Source organism: Triturus cristatus, chromosome 10, assembly GCF_964204655.1.
Source record: "Triturus cristatus chromosome 10, aTriCri1.1, whole genome shotgun sequence".
Lineage (NCBI taxonomy): Eukaryota > Metazoa > Chordata > Amphibia > Caudata > Salamandridae > Triturus > Triturus cristatus.
Genome location: NC_140593.1, coordinates 197,236,883 through 197,251,359, shown reverse-complemented (window position 1 = coordinate 197,251,359; position 14,477 = coordinate 197,236,883). Strand labels below are relative to the sequence as shown.

General features: G+C 47.2%; 1 protein-coding gene across 2 annotated transcripts in view; it reads right to left on the bottom strand.

Moving 5' to 3' along the window:
- SYF2 (SYF2 pre-mRNA splicing factor) overlaps positions 1 to 14,477 on the bottom strand; it is a 157,459-nt gene that overhangs the window by 99,343 nt on the left and 43,639 nt on the right. For both annotated transcript variants that reach the window (XM_085630804.1, XM_085630803.1), the window contains exon 4: positions 4,102 to 4,219. In XM_085630804.1, coding sequence (XP_085486930.1) covers positions 4,102 to 4,219 — 118 coding nt within the window. The remainder of the gene's footprint in view (positions 1 to 4,101; positions 4,220 to 14,477) is intronic.

The following is a 14,477-nucleotide window of genomic DNA, read 5'->3' as shown; positions in this document are numbered from 1 at the left end:
AAGAGGGAGACTACCTCCTGCTTTAGGAGTATTAAATGTTCTTGTGACATTGGGCGCTGCCTGGGTGGAATGTTTGGGGGGGGGGGGGGGGGGGTAGATATGAGTTCTAGGCAGTAGCCCGATTGAATTATTTGTGTCACCCATTTGTCTGAGGTGATGGTAGCCCAGACGGGAAGGAAATGTTGGAGTCTGCCCCCGACCGGAGTGGAATGGTCTGGGGGGGGGGGGGTGGGGGGGGGGAAGGGAGGGAAGTCATTGGGTAGGCGTTGTGGCAGAGAGGGCGTTGTTTGTTTTGCCTCTGCCTTTATTATTGTTACCCCTATAGCCGCCTCTTTGATAACCCCTCGTGAAGGTGGACTGAGTGGGGGATTTGTACGAAGTGGACGCGGTATCTGAGGAGTAGCCTCTAGATGTACTGCGAAAGGAAGAGTGGCGAAAGGAGCGTCTAGGAGGGTGTGACTGTAAGGCTCCCATGGACTTCGCCGTATCTGTATCCTTCATTTTTTCTAGGGCCTCATCTACCTTTGGGCCAAATAGATGTTCCTGGTCAAAGGGATGGTTAAGGATGGAGGCTTGTACCTCCGGTTTAAACCCCGATATTCTCAGCCAAGCATGGCGACGCAGGAGGAAGCTTGTATTGATGGCCCTGGAAGCTGTGTCTGCTGCATCTAAGGCACAGCGTATAGAGGTGTTTGCAATGGTTTTACCATCTTGAATTAGTTTGTTGGCCCTAGCTTTATATTTCTCAGGGAGGTGGTGCATTATGCTCTCTAACTCGTCATAATGTGCCCTGTCATATCTGGCCAATAGCGCTTGAGTGTTGGCGATACGCCACATATTGGCTGCTTGTGACGCAGTGCGTTTCCCTGATGCATCCAGTAGCTTCGACTCTGTCAGGTGGTGGTGCTTCGCCTGACGCATGGGAATTTGCCCTTTTACGTGCAGTGGATACCACTAGAGAGTCTAGTGGCGCTGGCCCTCTGATGTAGGAGGGATCTGTGGGGGCAGCTTTGTATTTCTTCTCGATGCGCGGGTTAATGACCCTGGCTCTAACTGGGTCCTTAAAAACCTCTGGTGCATGCTTTACCACTCCTTTAAGCATAGGTAATATGGAGGTAGACCTAAGTGTGGTGTCGAACGTGTCAAGGGGGAAGTCTTCCTCCACAGGGTCGGTATGTAAATCTACCCCGTGATAGTGTGCCGCCCTTTGCAGTAGGTGGTGGAAACCCAATGAGTCTTCTGGTGGAGATGGCCTGGAGGGGTAAAGGTCATCTTGTGGGACGTTGGGGATATCAGGCATATTGTAGTCGTCCCATGGGTGTGGGGATCCTGTAGGAGTGGGGTCCCCTGTGGGTAGGTCCTGTGGAACATCCCCTATGTCATCATATGGGTCCCAGTGATCATCATCTTGTGGAGAAGGGGTGGGAGAACAATGAGGTTGGGGTGGAGAAGGCGGAGGGGGTGGAGAAGGTGGAGGAGGTCGGGAAGGTATTCTGAATGGGGAGGTAGCAGAGTCCTTCCTCTTTGGAGGCGGAGATGGAGCAGGCTTCTCCAAATGTCTCTTTTTGGAAGAAAGGGTCAAATGTCCAGTTTTTGGATCCTTGGTGAGTGTTTCTTGCAAGGGATCCGGTGTAAATAAGTCCGGTGAGGCTGGTCTGTCCGTCGGCTCCGAAGGAATCTGTGCCGCTGGCTTTTTAGGCTTTTCCGTGCCAGTTCGTTGCTTGGAACCTGGTTTGGGAACCTCCGGACGCTTGGTCGGCGCCGAGATGGAATTCGGCCTCGAAGTGTCGGTGCCGGTGGCCTTGTGTGCTTTGGTCGGCACCGAGGGTGTTGTCGGTGCCAAAGAGCTGTGTTTCGACCCCGAGTGCTTCGGTGCGGAGCTCGGTGTCGATATGGGGGTCGGCTTCTTTTTCGGCACCGAAGCGTGTTTATCGGTACCGGGAGTAGGCTGGCTCGAGCTGCCGGAAGGTTTGCTTGGCTTCTTCACCGGGCCCGAAGGTGGGGTGTTGGAAGCAGTGTCCTTGGTCTTACCTAGGCCCGGAGGCGAAGGTGTGACTGGAGCCTTTTTCGGTGCCGGCAGGGGTGGGGGGAGGGTATAATCAGTACTCACGACCCTGTGCGCCGGGGTGATGTCCTCCACATCTCAGTCGTCTGCTTCGGAAGCGCTGACAAGGCCCTCTTCGGTGTATTGCTCTGGAGCGTCGATGCCTTCTCCGAAGATGTCGTCCGGAATCATCGTCGAGGAGTTCGCCATAGTTCTTCTGGCTCTTCGGTCCCGAATAGTCTTTATGGACCGAAGGACTTACACGCCAGACAGTCTCGAGCCTCCTGTTCAGGGGAGAGGCAGAGATTGCATACCTCGTGGAGATCGGTGTGGGGGAATTTGGACCCACATCGAGGGCACTTTTTAAATGGAGTCCTTTCCATTTGCCAGGACCGAAGCTTGGAGGGGCCCGAAGGCCACCGTTGACGACTGGAACTGAAGTTCCGTGCCGATGAGAAGGCGTGTCGAGTGGGGGAGATCGCGATCGAAACAATACCGCGGTTTAAGGTGAGGATTGCGCGTCGAACTGGAAGCTGTTTGGAGCCGGAGCGCGAATAATCTGAGGATGGAGCCGAAGCCCATGCGCAATACGATCCAAAGGAAGAGTCACCGACCTCGTGACTTCCAAAGACTTTCCAAGAGGAAAACCAAACTGCAAACATCCGGGCCCAACACCAGATGGCGATCTATGCACAAGTGTGTAATCTGCAGCTCAAATGCCACGAACACACAGACGAACACAAACACACACACACACCCAAACACACACACACACACACACACACACACACACACACACACACACACACCCCTACCCCCCCCCCCCTTTCAATATATAAATCGCTTATTTCCTCAGTGAGTAATTTCTCCTAGAATTATTGTATTGCCAAATGTGCGTCCTCTTTAGTAACTGTATGGGTTTCCGTTCTCCAAAGAAACATATATATATATATATATATATATATATATATATATATATATATATATATATAATCTATACACACAACCCTTGATACGGGTCTTTCGCAGGCTGGAAGCCTCATGCTCCTTCCCCTTCAATTGACGCGTTGACATGTATACACACACACACACACACTTATGTATTCTAAAGGCACGGTTTGCTGTTTGTCTATGACCACATGACACCTGCCCATGTTTGAGGTTTTTATAATATTCAATCTAAACAAAATGTGCGTTTGTACAATAAAAAAATAACATGTCCAGCTGCTTTTCTCTCCTGCAAGCAGGAATCCTCCAGTCATTCCACTGAGGTCAACTCTTTAGTTATAAAAGTGCCTCATTTTTCAACAGCGAAACTTATTTCACACAATGTCTGGGGAAACGACAAATCCTAGACTAAGTTTTCAAATCTGCCATCAGGTACTTAACGATTCATTGCTCTGCTCAAAAAGAAGTTTCCAGTGAAGTTTGTTTCAATTACCTGTGCCAGAACAGCTAGATCCCTTTACGTGGAGGAATAACTTGGCATCTGTACATATGCCCCAGGCATGGAGCGAGTAGATACAGCTCATTTACGTTAGCTTTTCCAGACCACCAGTGAGCAGGCTTGCTGCCAGCCTTTTTGGGTGGAGAGGAAGTGATGGAAGCAGTGTGTGTATGCAGGTTATACTGACATGCATAAAAGCCAAGGTTATGCTAAACTTCAAGTATGAAAAAGAACATCTTAGTAATTTAACCTGCCACACATTACTAAATAAGATGGGTGATTCACAGTTTTTTTTCAACAGGATGTGTGAGGGGGTTGAGTAAAAGTCAATGGAGCCTTCCACGTTAAGGCTTCCTTTTTAATCAACGTGTGGATTGCTGTGACTAAATGTCATTAATTTCAAGATGATGTTCGATGGCTTGTCATCTTGGCCTAATCCACTTTACAAAAAAAACATCATTGCAATCTGCATTTATAACTAGAGAGGCACATCTGCGATGTACACGAGTCCAGTCCATAGTAAACACCAGATTGGACTTTTCTTAAACTAGCAATTTAAATCAAAACAGCACGTATGAAGGATCAGAAGAAAAATAATGTGATTACTAACCTGAGAACCCTATATCTGGATTCCTTTTCTTCTTTTTCCGTTCCCATTTTTCTGCATCTTCTGCACTGATTTCCAATAACTTAGCCCGCTGATAATCTTCACCTTTAGCTGCACATTCCTTATTCACCAGGGAACAAAATTAGTTAACAGTCAGAATTAAGAGCAGCACACAGAACGGGGAGAAGTTCAAAATGTTCACTCTTAATGCATAATCCCCCATAATGTCAATTGGAAGGGTTAAGACCTGCTTTGAGCACTTTATGTAAATTCAATTAGAAGGGCTTAGACATGCTTTGAGCACTTTATGTAAATTCATTGTTCCACAGAATAATTTCACTTAGACCCCTTGTACTAGGAGTATAGAAAAATGAGGTATTGGCGAGATCTGCGGTATTTCAGTATTTTCCTCTCGCACCTGGCTGCCAATCCTTACTACCCCTTCACCCCTCACTGGGACCCTCGACGCCTGTCCCCCAAGTGACAGCATTATTTCCTAACTGCCCTGCCTGATCAGCTTACTCAAGTTCTCATCACATATAATTACTACTCGTTCTACTCTGCTTGGCGCCGTGATGGAGTGTGGTGCACGGCGGCTCCTTTGGCAGAGGAGAGACGCAGAGGAACCGATTCAAGTTAAGGAGCTTTGGACACCGGCTCCCTGCTGCTGACTCCTCTCCTCTACGGCAGAGGCTGACTCACTCGCTATCCGGTTGGAAATGCAAGCATAGTCAGCAAAGGCTTGAGGGGACATCGGCTGAGGGCTCTCACTGCGGGGGATGCAATGCCAAGGGCAGAAATTGCTACCCAGCTTTATTTCAATTGGGGCTGCGTTACTGCCGCTGGTCTATACTAAAGTGATTCTAAAGGAAGTTTGGCATTTTTACTATCACTCATCTGACTTCATCTGATTTGCGCTGCATACACTGCCTGCTGCTTGCAGGAACTCAAGCTTGGCCGATTTGGGGCTCTCCTCCGATGCATGCCTGCAACTGAAGGTACCAAACAGTATTTACTTTCCTGTTGTCACTGCATATCATACTTTACTAGCATAGACGAAAGCTTCATATCATTAAAGAGCTAACAGTCAGACTCGATGGCTAGAGTTAAATCCAGAAACAATAACCACACAAATCCTGGGCTGTTTAGAATGGAGACTCGGAAATTCCTTAAAGAAAGTAATGGCAGAAGCAGACAAGAAAAACTTAAAGTTAACCGAGGAGGACTAGCAACAGCGTAAGCAACTCTACATGAAATGTCAGTAGCAAGTCCTAGTATGTCTAATGGACTGCAACACTAACGCTGAGATTTGTCATCAAATATTTGGTGGCAAAACATCTAGAGATGATATTGCAAGTTTAAGCTTAATGAGAAAAGCCATCCCAAGCACTCCATGTGCAACAGCTCGATTCATAGCTAGTGCAGGCAGGAAAACTGCTATGTCAAGGGGTGGGCACCCCCGGGACAGAGCTGGAGCCAGTCCTGGTGGATTGGGTCTCCAGGGCCATTAATGGCTTCAAGAGGGCAGCAATGTGGCCACGTCGCATTTCATGGTACGTCCAAGCCCCAGGAAGTGGCAGTCCCAAGGGCCAAAATCGTCCCAGGAGGGGGTTGCGTGGCCTCTCATCCCGGTTTTGGCACTTGGCCAGGCCCTGAGGCGTGGCAGTCTCGAGGCTGAAAACAGCCCAGGGAGGACCCCCTCTCCCTTTTCTAGAATGGCCTGGCCCCAGGGAGGTGGTGGTCACTGGGGACGAAATAAGCCTGGGGAGCGCTGGCCGCACACACCACCCTTCCCAAAATATATACACTCCACTCCTTGGGACCTCCCCAATTCAGGGGACATATACCAAATAAGTGCAGATTCACTGTAAAAAAGTTAAAACACAATAACACCGTTTTTGGCCACAGGTGGGGTCCCGGTGAGATCCCATCACCACGCCTAGGGGGTCAAAGTATTCCTACCTTGCCCCCTTCTTTTTTGTCTTGCCTTTTTTCTTGGGACTCAGACAAGTCTGAGTCCCGAGATGACAAAATACTTCCAAGTTGAGATGTTGGCAGCCAATCATATCTCAGCACAAGATCTGTCTGATTCGCTTCCCTAGAAATACAAACTTATTTTTCCTTTAATAACTTAATTGTTTGTTGTAAGTTGTAGCTTGGTGGGCAGTTGTGCAATATAAGATACTGAAACTCCCTAAAAGTGTTATGACTTTTGAGAAAGCCATTATATTGTGCAATAACTGGTGGTAATATAATGCAGGGAGATTAGAAATAGGGCGGTGGACAAAGACAACAAAAATAAAAACACATGCACCGGACAAGCACGCTGGAGTTTTTGGCCCCTGTGCAGGAAGCTGGCTCTGTCTATACCATACCAAAGTGAGATACAGTGTGCACAGAGTCCAGTGGAACACCAAATATAGGCAGTGGTAAAGTTAGATAGCACCTCACTCTCCATTTGTGGTAGTGTGGTTGAGCAGTAAGGCAGTATCAGAGGACAGTGTTAAGCATGTGTTGTACGCACTAAGTCAGCAAATGAATTCACACACTCAAAGACTGAACTTCAGACCAATTGTTTTTTAGATTACTTTTCTTACTCAGAGTACTATACCTGGATACTACTCTGTGGCATTTCCTGTCAACAGGTAAGTAAAATCGTTTTTGTTAGTTAGTACAATTTTAAAGAATTTCTTAAGGTTTTCAAACTCCACACTTAAGAAGTATTTTGTAGTGGGAGTTGAGGTTCTGGGGGTAGACTCAGGAGTCCCCCAGGGTCACGGGTGCACTCTAGGTACACCGTCAGCGGCACTAGGGCGGTGGGTGGAGAGTGCTGAGGCCCAATGTTATCCAATGGGGGATGGGGTCCTCCGGCTGGTGGCTGCTGACAAGCAGGCCACTTGGTTGTGGGAGCAAAGCTCCTGGACATTAGCTCAGGGCAATTGGAGCAGAGGCACTAGGGCGGCCGGGTGCTGTTTCGATGCCGGGTACCCTGTTTTCAATGGAGAACCTCCGGTTTGCAAAGGCACTGCAGGCTTGGGTGCGACCACCACTTCGAGAGGTAAGTTGGGAAGTTAGGGGTTGGTTAGGCACCATCGGTTTGGGCACCCAAGGTCATGGGGCGTCAGGTGCTGGGATGCCTTTAGGGGTCGGATCTTCTTACCAGCTCCTGGTCGCGGTTGGGGGGACCTTCTGGATTTAGGCGCTGGCGTCGGCTGGAGGCTTGAGGGAGGTCAGGGGTCACTGGATCTTGGGTCAGGATCGCCGGGGTGACCTTCTCATGGGGTTTGCCCACTCGAGCTCGGGCTGTCTACGGCGGGAGCAGAGTGGGGCAGATTTGCGGTGCCCGGCTGGAGCCAGAGGTTTCAGATGAACAAATCCGGTGTACACAGAGACAAAGTCTTTGTTCTTGAAGGCAGGTAGGTCCTCCGGAGTTTGAGGTTGCTGGCTGCAGGACACACCGGGATTTCGCAGGAGCAAATTCGAGGGGGAGACAGGCCGGTAGGGCTGGGGCCAAGTCAGTGGGCGTCTATCTCTTGTTTGCTGCTGCAAGGCTGTTCTATCCTTCTTCTTTTAGTTTCTTCTTGTCTGAGGAAGCAAGTTTCAGGTAGGTAAAAGGCGGGGACCAATGGGTCCCTTCCCTGGGGTGGAAACACCCATTATTATGCCACCCTCCAGTGGGAGGAGGGCATGAGCCTTTCCCTGGTTGGCTGAGTCCTCCCATCCGCATGATTGCAGGGACTGGGAGTTGTGCTTCACCTCGCCTCCCCCACCTGAGGGGTGGAGTTGGCAGAGGTGGGCACACCTCTCTTCCTCACTTGTTTTTCTCGCCGGTTCTCCCGCCCAAATTGGGGGTCAGAATCAGTGGGGACCAGTTGCTGAATGCAGCAAGTGGCCTGAGGAAGCTCACAAAGGCGGCAATTCCTGTGATGCAATATGCGAGGTCATAAACAGTGCGTTGCGGGGGGCCGAATTATAGTTACCTCAGCTAACTATAACTGCTGAATTTCACTGGTTTTGTACGAGTAAAACCGGAGCCCAACTATAACGTCCCTGTAACCTTTGTTTTTTTTCGTTGATTTTCTATGGTTTTTAAACTAACAGTCACATATGCAGATTGGTGGAGAACGGGGAAGGAGCCCCCGAAGACCTCTCAGCAATTCCACTGTGCGGGACTTACTGGAGGTAACAGGAGGCCTTCAATCCCCCAACCAACAGTACGGCTGGAGGTGTGTTTGCAGAGTGGTGGAGTAAGGGGGAGTGGCTTCCGGGCCCACACCAGTACTTACCCACCCACTTACTGACTCTTAGATCTTCACGTACATCCACTCACTCACCCATACAGCCACTAATACACCCACTGACTCACTAATAAAGCAACTGAGATATACACTCACACCGTCAATCACACACCAAGCGAGTCACCCATAGAGCTACTCACACACCTAGTCACTCACCCATAGTCACACAGCCACTCACTCGGCCATAGGGTTACACACACACGCCCACTAACTTACTCATACAGATACTAACACACACTCACTCACCTATACAGATACTGACAAGCACAAACTCACCCATACAGCCACTCTCTCATTCACTCACTCACCCATAAAGTCACTCATATACCCCATCACTCACCTATAATGCCTTTCACATGCCTAGTTACTCACCCATATACCACTGACACATTCACTTACTCACCCTCATGGCAATACACATACTCACTCACCCACCCACCCACATAGCCCCTCACACATGCACTCACTAACCCATACACCCACTAACTCACCCACTCACTCATCAATACAGGCAGTCACTCACCCCCAAACCCACCCACACAGACATCCATACAACCATATAGGTATCAAACAACCAATCACTCACCCATACAGCCACTCACGTACCCGCTCACACACCCATTCAGCCACTTAAACACCAACTGACAGACTGATACAGACTTTCACACAACCTAATCACTCACTCACCCATTCATTCACTAAGACACCTAATCACTCACTTATACAGTTAGTCACGCACCCACTGATTCACCAATACACCTTGGTATATATTTTAAACACTCAAACTTTTTTAAAAACACACAGTCACTGGATGATGTCATCAGTGAAGTCATAGACCATGTCATAAGTGACACAATATGCAAGGTCATAAACAGTGCTTTGCGGGGGGCGCGAGTTATAGTTTGCTTAGCTAACTATATATGCTGAATTTCACTGGTTTTGTACAAGTAAAGCCCGAGTCTTAGTATAATGTCCCTGTAACCTCTGTTGTTTTTTTTCAATGAATTTCTAAGTAGTTTTTTTTCAATTCCATTTCCGAACTATAACGTCCATGTAATTTATTTTTTGTGAATTTCAAAGGTTTTTTTAATGCTAATTCCTAACTATAACGTCCCTGTAACCTTTGGTTTTTCAGTGAATATATATCTGTCTAACAGAGTGCTATGAAGTGCTGCAAAGCAACCAGTATGAGGTTAAATAAAATACCATAACACCTTAAGTGGGTAGAAATCATAACACACAAGGAAACGTCACTGGCTCCCATTCCCTGCATTCCTACTACTTTTTCTGCTCAGTAGATTGTGAACCCTTATGACGTAGAACGTTATGACAGACGTCAAAACATTTTCGCAGTTTTTTCTCAATGATGGACAATGCAGAACAGAGTGAGAGAAAAAATGACTTGTTTGACATGTGCAGTTAAGACAAAACAACTTCTATGGGCGTGAAATAAAGCATATTCACTCACATAGCACAGGTATAACATATTTCTATAAAACTGCAACATCTGTAATGGAATTGAAATATTGCAATATAGACTATGAGTTGAGCCACATCACAACAGCCACCAGCTTAACAGATTAGACTATGCATGCCTTTTTCAGTACACCTTCAAGCATTCTTTGATAGAAGAATACTTGGAAGGAATCTCAAATAATTCTAAAAATTTGCCATCTCCCAGTAAAACAAATTGTGCTGGCAATAGTTTGACTACAATAATATTTTTGTAGGAAAATGGTATGTTTACATGCAATGCGGCATGACACCATACAAGACCTGGAACACCCTGCCTCTTCTAAGGCAATCACTGTCACAACCCCAATTCAAGAAGGACCTCAAACCCTGGCTGCTTAACTGAACCATAGTGCCTAGTGACAGATCTGCAGTCATCCCCTCCCCCAGTACCTTGAGACCCTTACAAGTGAGTAGTCGTACTTTACAAGCCACTTGATTGATTGATTGAAGGGTGCCCTTTGTTCCCATTGCAATGGCGATGCACCCACTACTAAACAGAATGAGGCAACCACGGTCTACACATGGAGCGAATATTAAGGATGACTTGCATGCTGTTTCTCGATATGCAGACAACATTCATCTCTACCAGTGTGATGTTAATACAAACCTAAAGTCCATCATGGAACGTTTACAGGTCTTCAACACAGTATGAGACTTCGTATTCGATAAAGAGAAGCCATGACTATCTCCTATAAAGTTTCACAGTGCCACTAGAATGATAACCACAATGTCTCTTGATTTTAAGTAGGACCAATATACCTTTAGGTATCTAGGTATTCAGATTTACATGCGTCTGGAAGAAGCAGTGGCAAGGAATGTCAATAAGGCCATAGCAGATGCCAGACCCGCAAAGGCTTTTTGCAAGCACCATCCTGTGTCCATGTTGGGTAGCCATATCATAAACAATAACTTCTCCCTTAACTGTATATTTTACCATCTGTGCCCCATTTAAGCAAAAATCGTTTGGACCATAATTCCTTGCTAGTTTACCTTTACAAAGGAGTGGGCAGATGTAGAATTTTATACCTACCTAAAGAGGAGGATGGACGCTTCTTGTTTGATTTCATCCCAAATCGAATGAAAAGCTACCATGTAATAGTGGAAACCCTATTGCTTCTTTACTGTAAATAAGTAGCAAGCGGAAACACTTACCTGGAATCTAATTTTTTTGTTTTATTGTCTTACATACCCATAAATTACATGTAACCTCATATCCTGATCAATATCAAGCTGTTTATTGACCAGATGCTCATCTTTGCTGCTTATGGTTATTTGAGACGACCTCTACAACGCAGTCCTGGATACTCTACCTGGTTTTATTTAAAGGTTTTGACTGAATGTGTGTTCTCATTGATATGCATCTTAATGACTGATATTAGCATTTTTACAGATTGGCAACACCATTCTTATAAAACTGTTCTAGATATCTCCCAGTTCTACAAAAAGGTTCATAAGCAATTTACTGGAAAGGAGTAATTTAGCATAATAATTAAGAACTATGGAAGGGAGATGATCGTAAACAGTGCCACCCTTCCTAACAACCAGTGTTTAAGTTGTCGCGAAAGATCAAACTAGCTGACAAATTCTGATCTACAACTTGAGCCTTCTTATGCGTACTTTCTACACCCAAATCAACGGAAGACAAATTAACTCTATTCTCAGAAGTTCAACAAGTTGATTCATTCTCTGCATCTGAAAAAGTTTTATTTTGCCCCTAGATGATATTAGGTTTTTTGGAAAGTAGGATCTGCTTTCATGGTCACCTCCACTTTTTGCTGGTGTCATTATGTTTTACTGACTAGTCTGACTTGGATCCTGCTAATCAGGACCCCAATATCTGTGCTTCTTCCCTAAATTGGACATGGTGAGTACTTGTATACATCTATATCTACTACTGGTGGACTCTTGTAAGTCACTAGTATATGGTACTAAGGTACCCAGGGCATAGGTGACCAAGGGGTCTCCCATTGGCTGGAGCATGTATTGTGCCACCAATTAGAGACCACCCAAATTGTGACTACAGACCTGCCAGCGCAGTCTGTGTAAGCTGGTGCTAGCACCACTTACGACAGATCAATGTTTCCGTATATCTGAGGTCACTGTACTTAAAAATAATAAGTCACCCCTAAGGCAGGCCTTTTAATCCTGGAGGCAGGGTGCTCGGTTCTAACTGTGAGGGTGCCCCTGCATGAGCATGCCATCCCAATAACTTTCAGAGTCCATTCTCCCAGGTTGTAAGTGCATCAGCAATTAAGATACATAGAGTGGCCATGTATCATTACGCAATGGCTCTCTCTAAACTGGTTGTAAGGAACCCGGTCGTGTTTGGTATCAGACATGTTTGAATCATACCCCCACAAAGTAAATAGCCCTCAGTGCTCTCAGAATCCAGTCTACTAGACCTGGACAGCAAACTATGGCTGCTGCCGACAAGAGATACGATTCTGCCCTCCTGCTGCTAAGCCAAGCTCCAGCAGGGGAAGGCAGGACAATATGTTTCCTGTCACAGGGAGGTTTGACCACCTCCCGGACAGGACTTAGTGTATTGGGACGGGGTGGAGGCGCTTGCCAGCACCACTAGACTGCAATATGCAAGGAGGGCTGCAAATGTGTCCTTCAAAGCAGTTGAAACTAGTTCAGGGAGCCGTTGGCTCCCGCTCTGAAATTAAACTGGACAAAGGACATGGAAGTATCCTCCCCACTGTCCAGCCCCTCCTCTGAGATGGACCCCCTGAATCGTGCCGACCCTTCCCTTAGGGTACTTAAGGGCTTACCTGTGGGTGGAACCATAGATTCGTCATGAGAAAAGATTCAGATCCAATACCACTTGAACTTCAACCGTCTCTGCACTTTGGACTTCGCTGGACTTCACTTTGGGAACAGAGACTGCAAGTGGGAAGATTCCTGCTGTTCCTGGTCTTGTCGTCCTGCAAGTCTGCTGCAACGTCGGTGCCTGTGCTCTATACAGGTTCTTCACAGGACCTGTGGACATCCAAGACACCCAATGAAATCTCCCTCGGAGTGAAGGAGTCACTCCCCTGCATCTACAGGCACCGCAACACAGCTGACCGGTCTGCTGATCCTGGGCTCCCACGGACTCCAAAAGGCTCAGCAACACAGGTAGTGGTTCTGCAACTCCCTCAAGGCCTGCACTGTCTTCTTACAGAGTTTGAGGCCAGTGTCCCTCGTTGGAACCGCTGTAACAGAACCCCTGTGCACCGCGTCAATTTTCCATTGCCTAGGCTTGCTGACTCTCTCCTCCAGAGATCTTTATGCTCCAAGCTTCTCCTACAGCCAAGATCTTCACCTGCACTGCATCCTTTGCGCCGTGGACCTTCATCCTTTGGTGAGCTGCTCGAGGTCCTCTTGTGACTCCTGTGCCTCCGGGCCGTGGGTCCTCTCGAGAGCCTGCTTGTTCAGGGCCTGCTCGGACTTACCTGCTCGTGGTGAGTCACATGGCCCTTGCTGGTCCTGACACTGCACCTTTTTCTACAACTACTTTGCCAAGGCTCTTGACATCCAACATGGGAACTCGAAAACGGCTCCTGGTCTTCCACAGCGTTGCCTGGTCCACACAGCTGCAACTTCAAGGGCACCGTCATCTCTCCTGCATCTCCGACATCGGAGGGCATTCATATTCCGTGCCTTCTGGTCACTCCTGAGTGTCATACTCTGTCCCCTCTTCTTGTAGGTACCTCTCACCTTGAATCCACCTCTGGGTTCTACATGACTCTTCTCACCTTCTTAATCAGCAGCATCTTCCTGAAGTACTCCATTGTGGTCTACGGCAGTTTCCAATGCCAATTTGCACCCGGCTTCCCGGGTGTAGGTGACCTGGTTCCTGGGGTATCCACGGGTAGGGTGGCTCTCCAACCTTCTGTCTCCCACTGGGTTTCTTCAGGGTTCGCTAGGAAGGGTCCTTCTTTAAAATTGCAACTGCGACTTACCCAATTACTTGAATTGAATACACGGTTGTGTTCTCACATTGCACACTACCTCCGTGGGGTTCCTAGATACTCACCTTGGGTGGTTCCTTGGGTCCCTGACTCTTCTACATCTTCTGGGTCCACTCTTGTGGTTCGCATTCCTCTATTTACGTATATGGTTTGGTTTTCCCCTGGGGACCACTGTGTATTTGTGCTTTTTACTTATTCTATTGACAAGTATTGTGTGTATTGTGCATATATCTCCGGGTAGGAGATGCTGTATTGCGTTGGTGAGTAAAACAAGCTGCTTTACACTCTTTCTGGACTAAGCCTGAAGGCTGCTCTCCACAGCTAACACTTAGAGAGCCTTAGAGAGCCTTCAAAGGTTGTCTAAGAGCACTACAACCACCCCAAGAGCTGTCTGAATTAGTGCAGGGGCTACACTTAAATAAGTGTGCACATATACCAAGCCAACCTCCTACAATATTAAAAAAGGAATCCATTTTCATGAAATGTGTTACCATCTAGACATCTATCATAAAGGGTCTGCCACTTACAGAAGTACCTCACCTGGATAGAAGAAAACTGTATCTCCTCCTCTGCCCCCAATCCAAAGTTTCAACAATGAATAGGAATATTT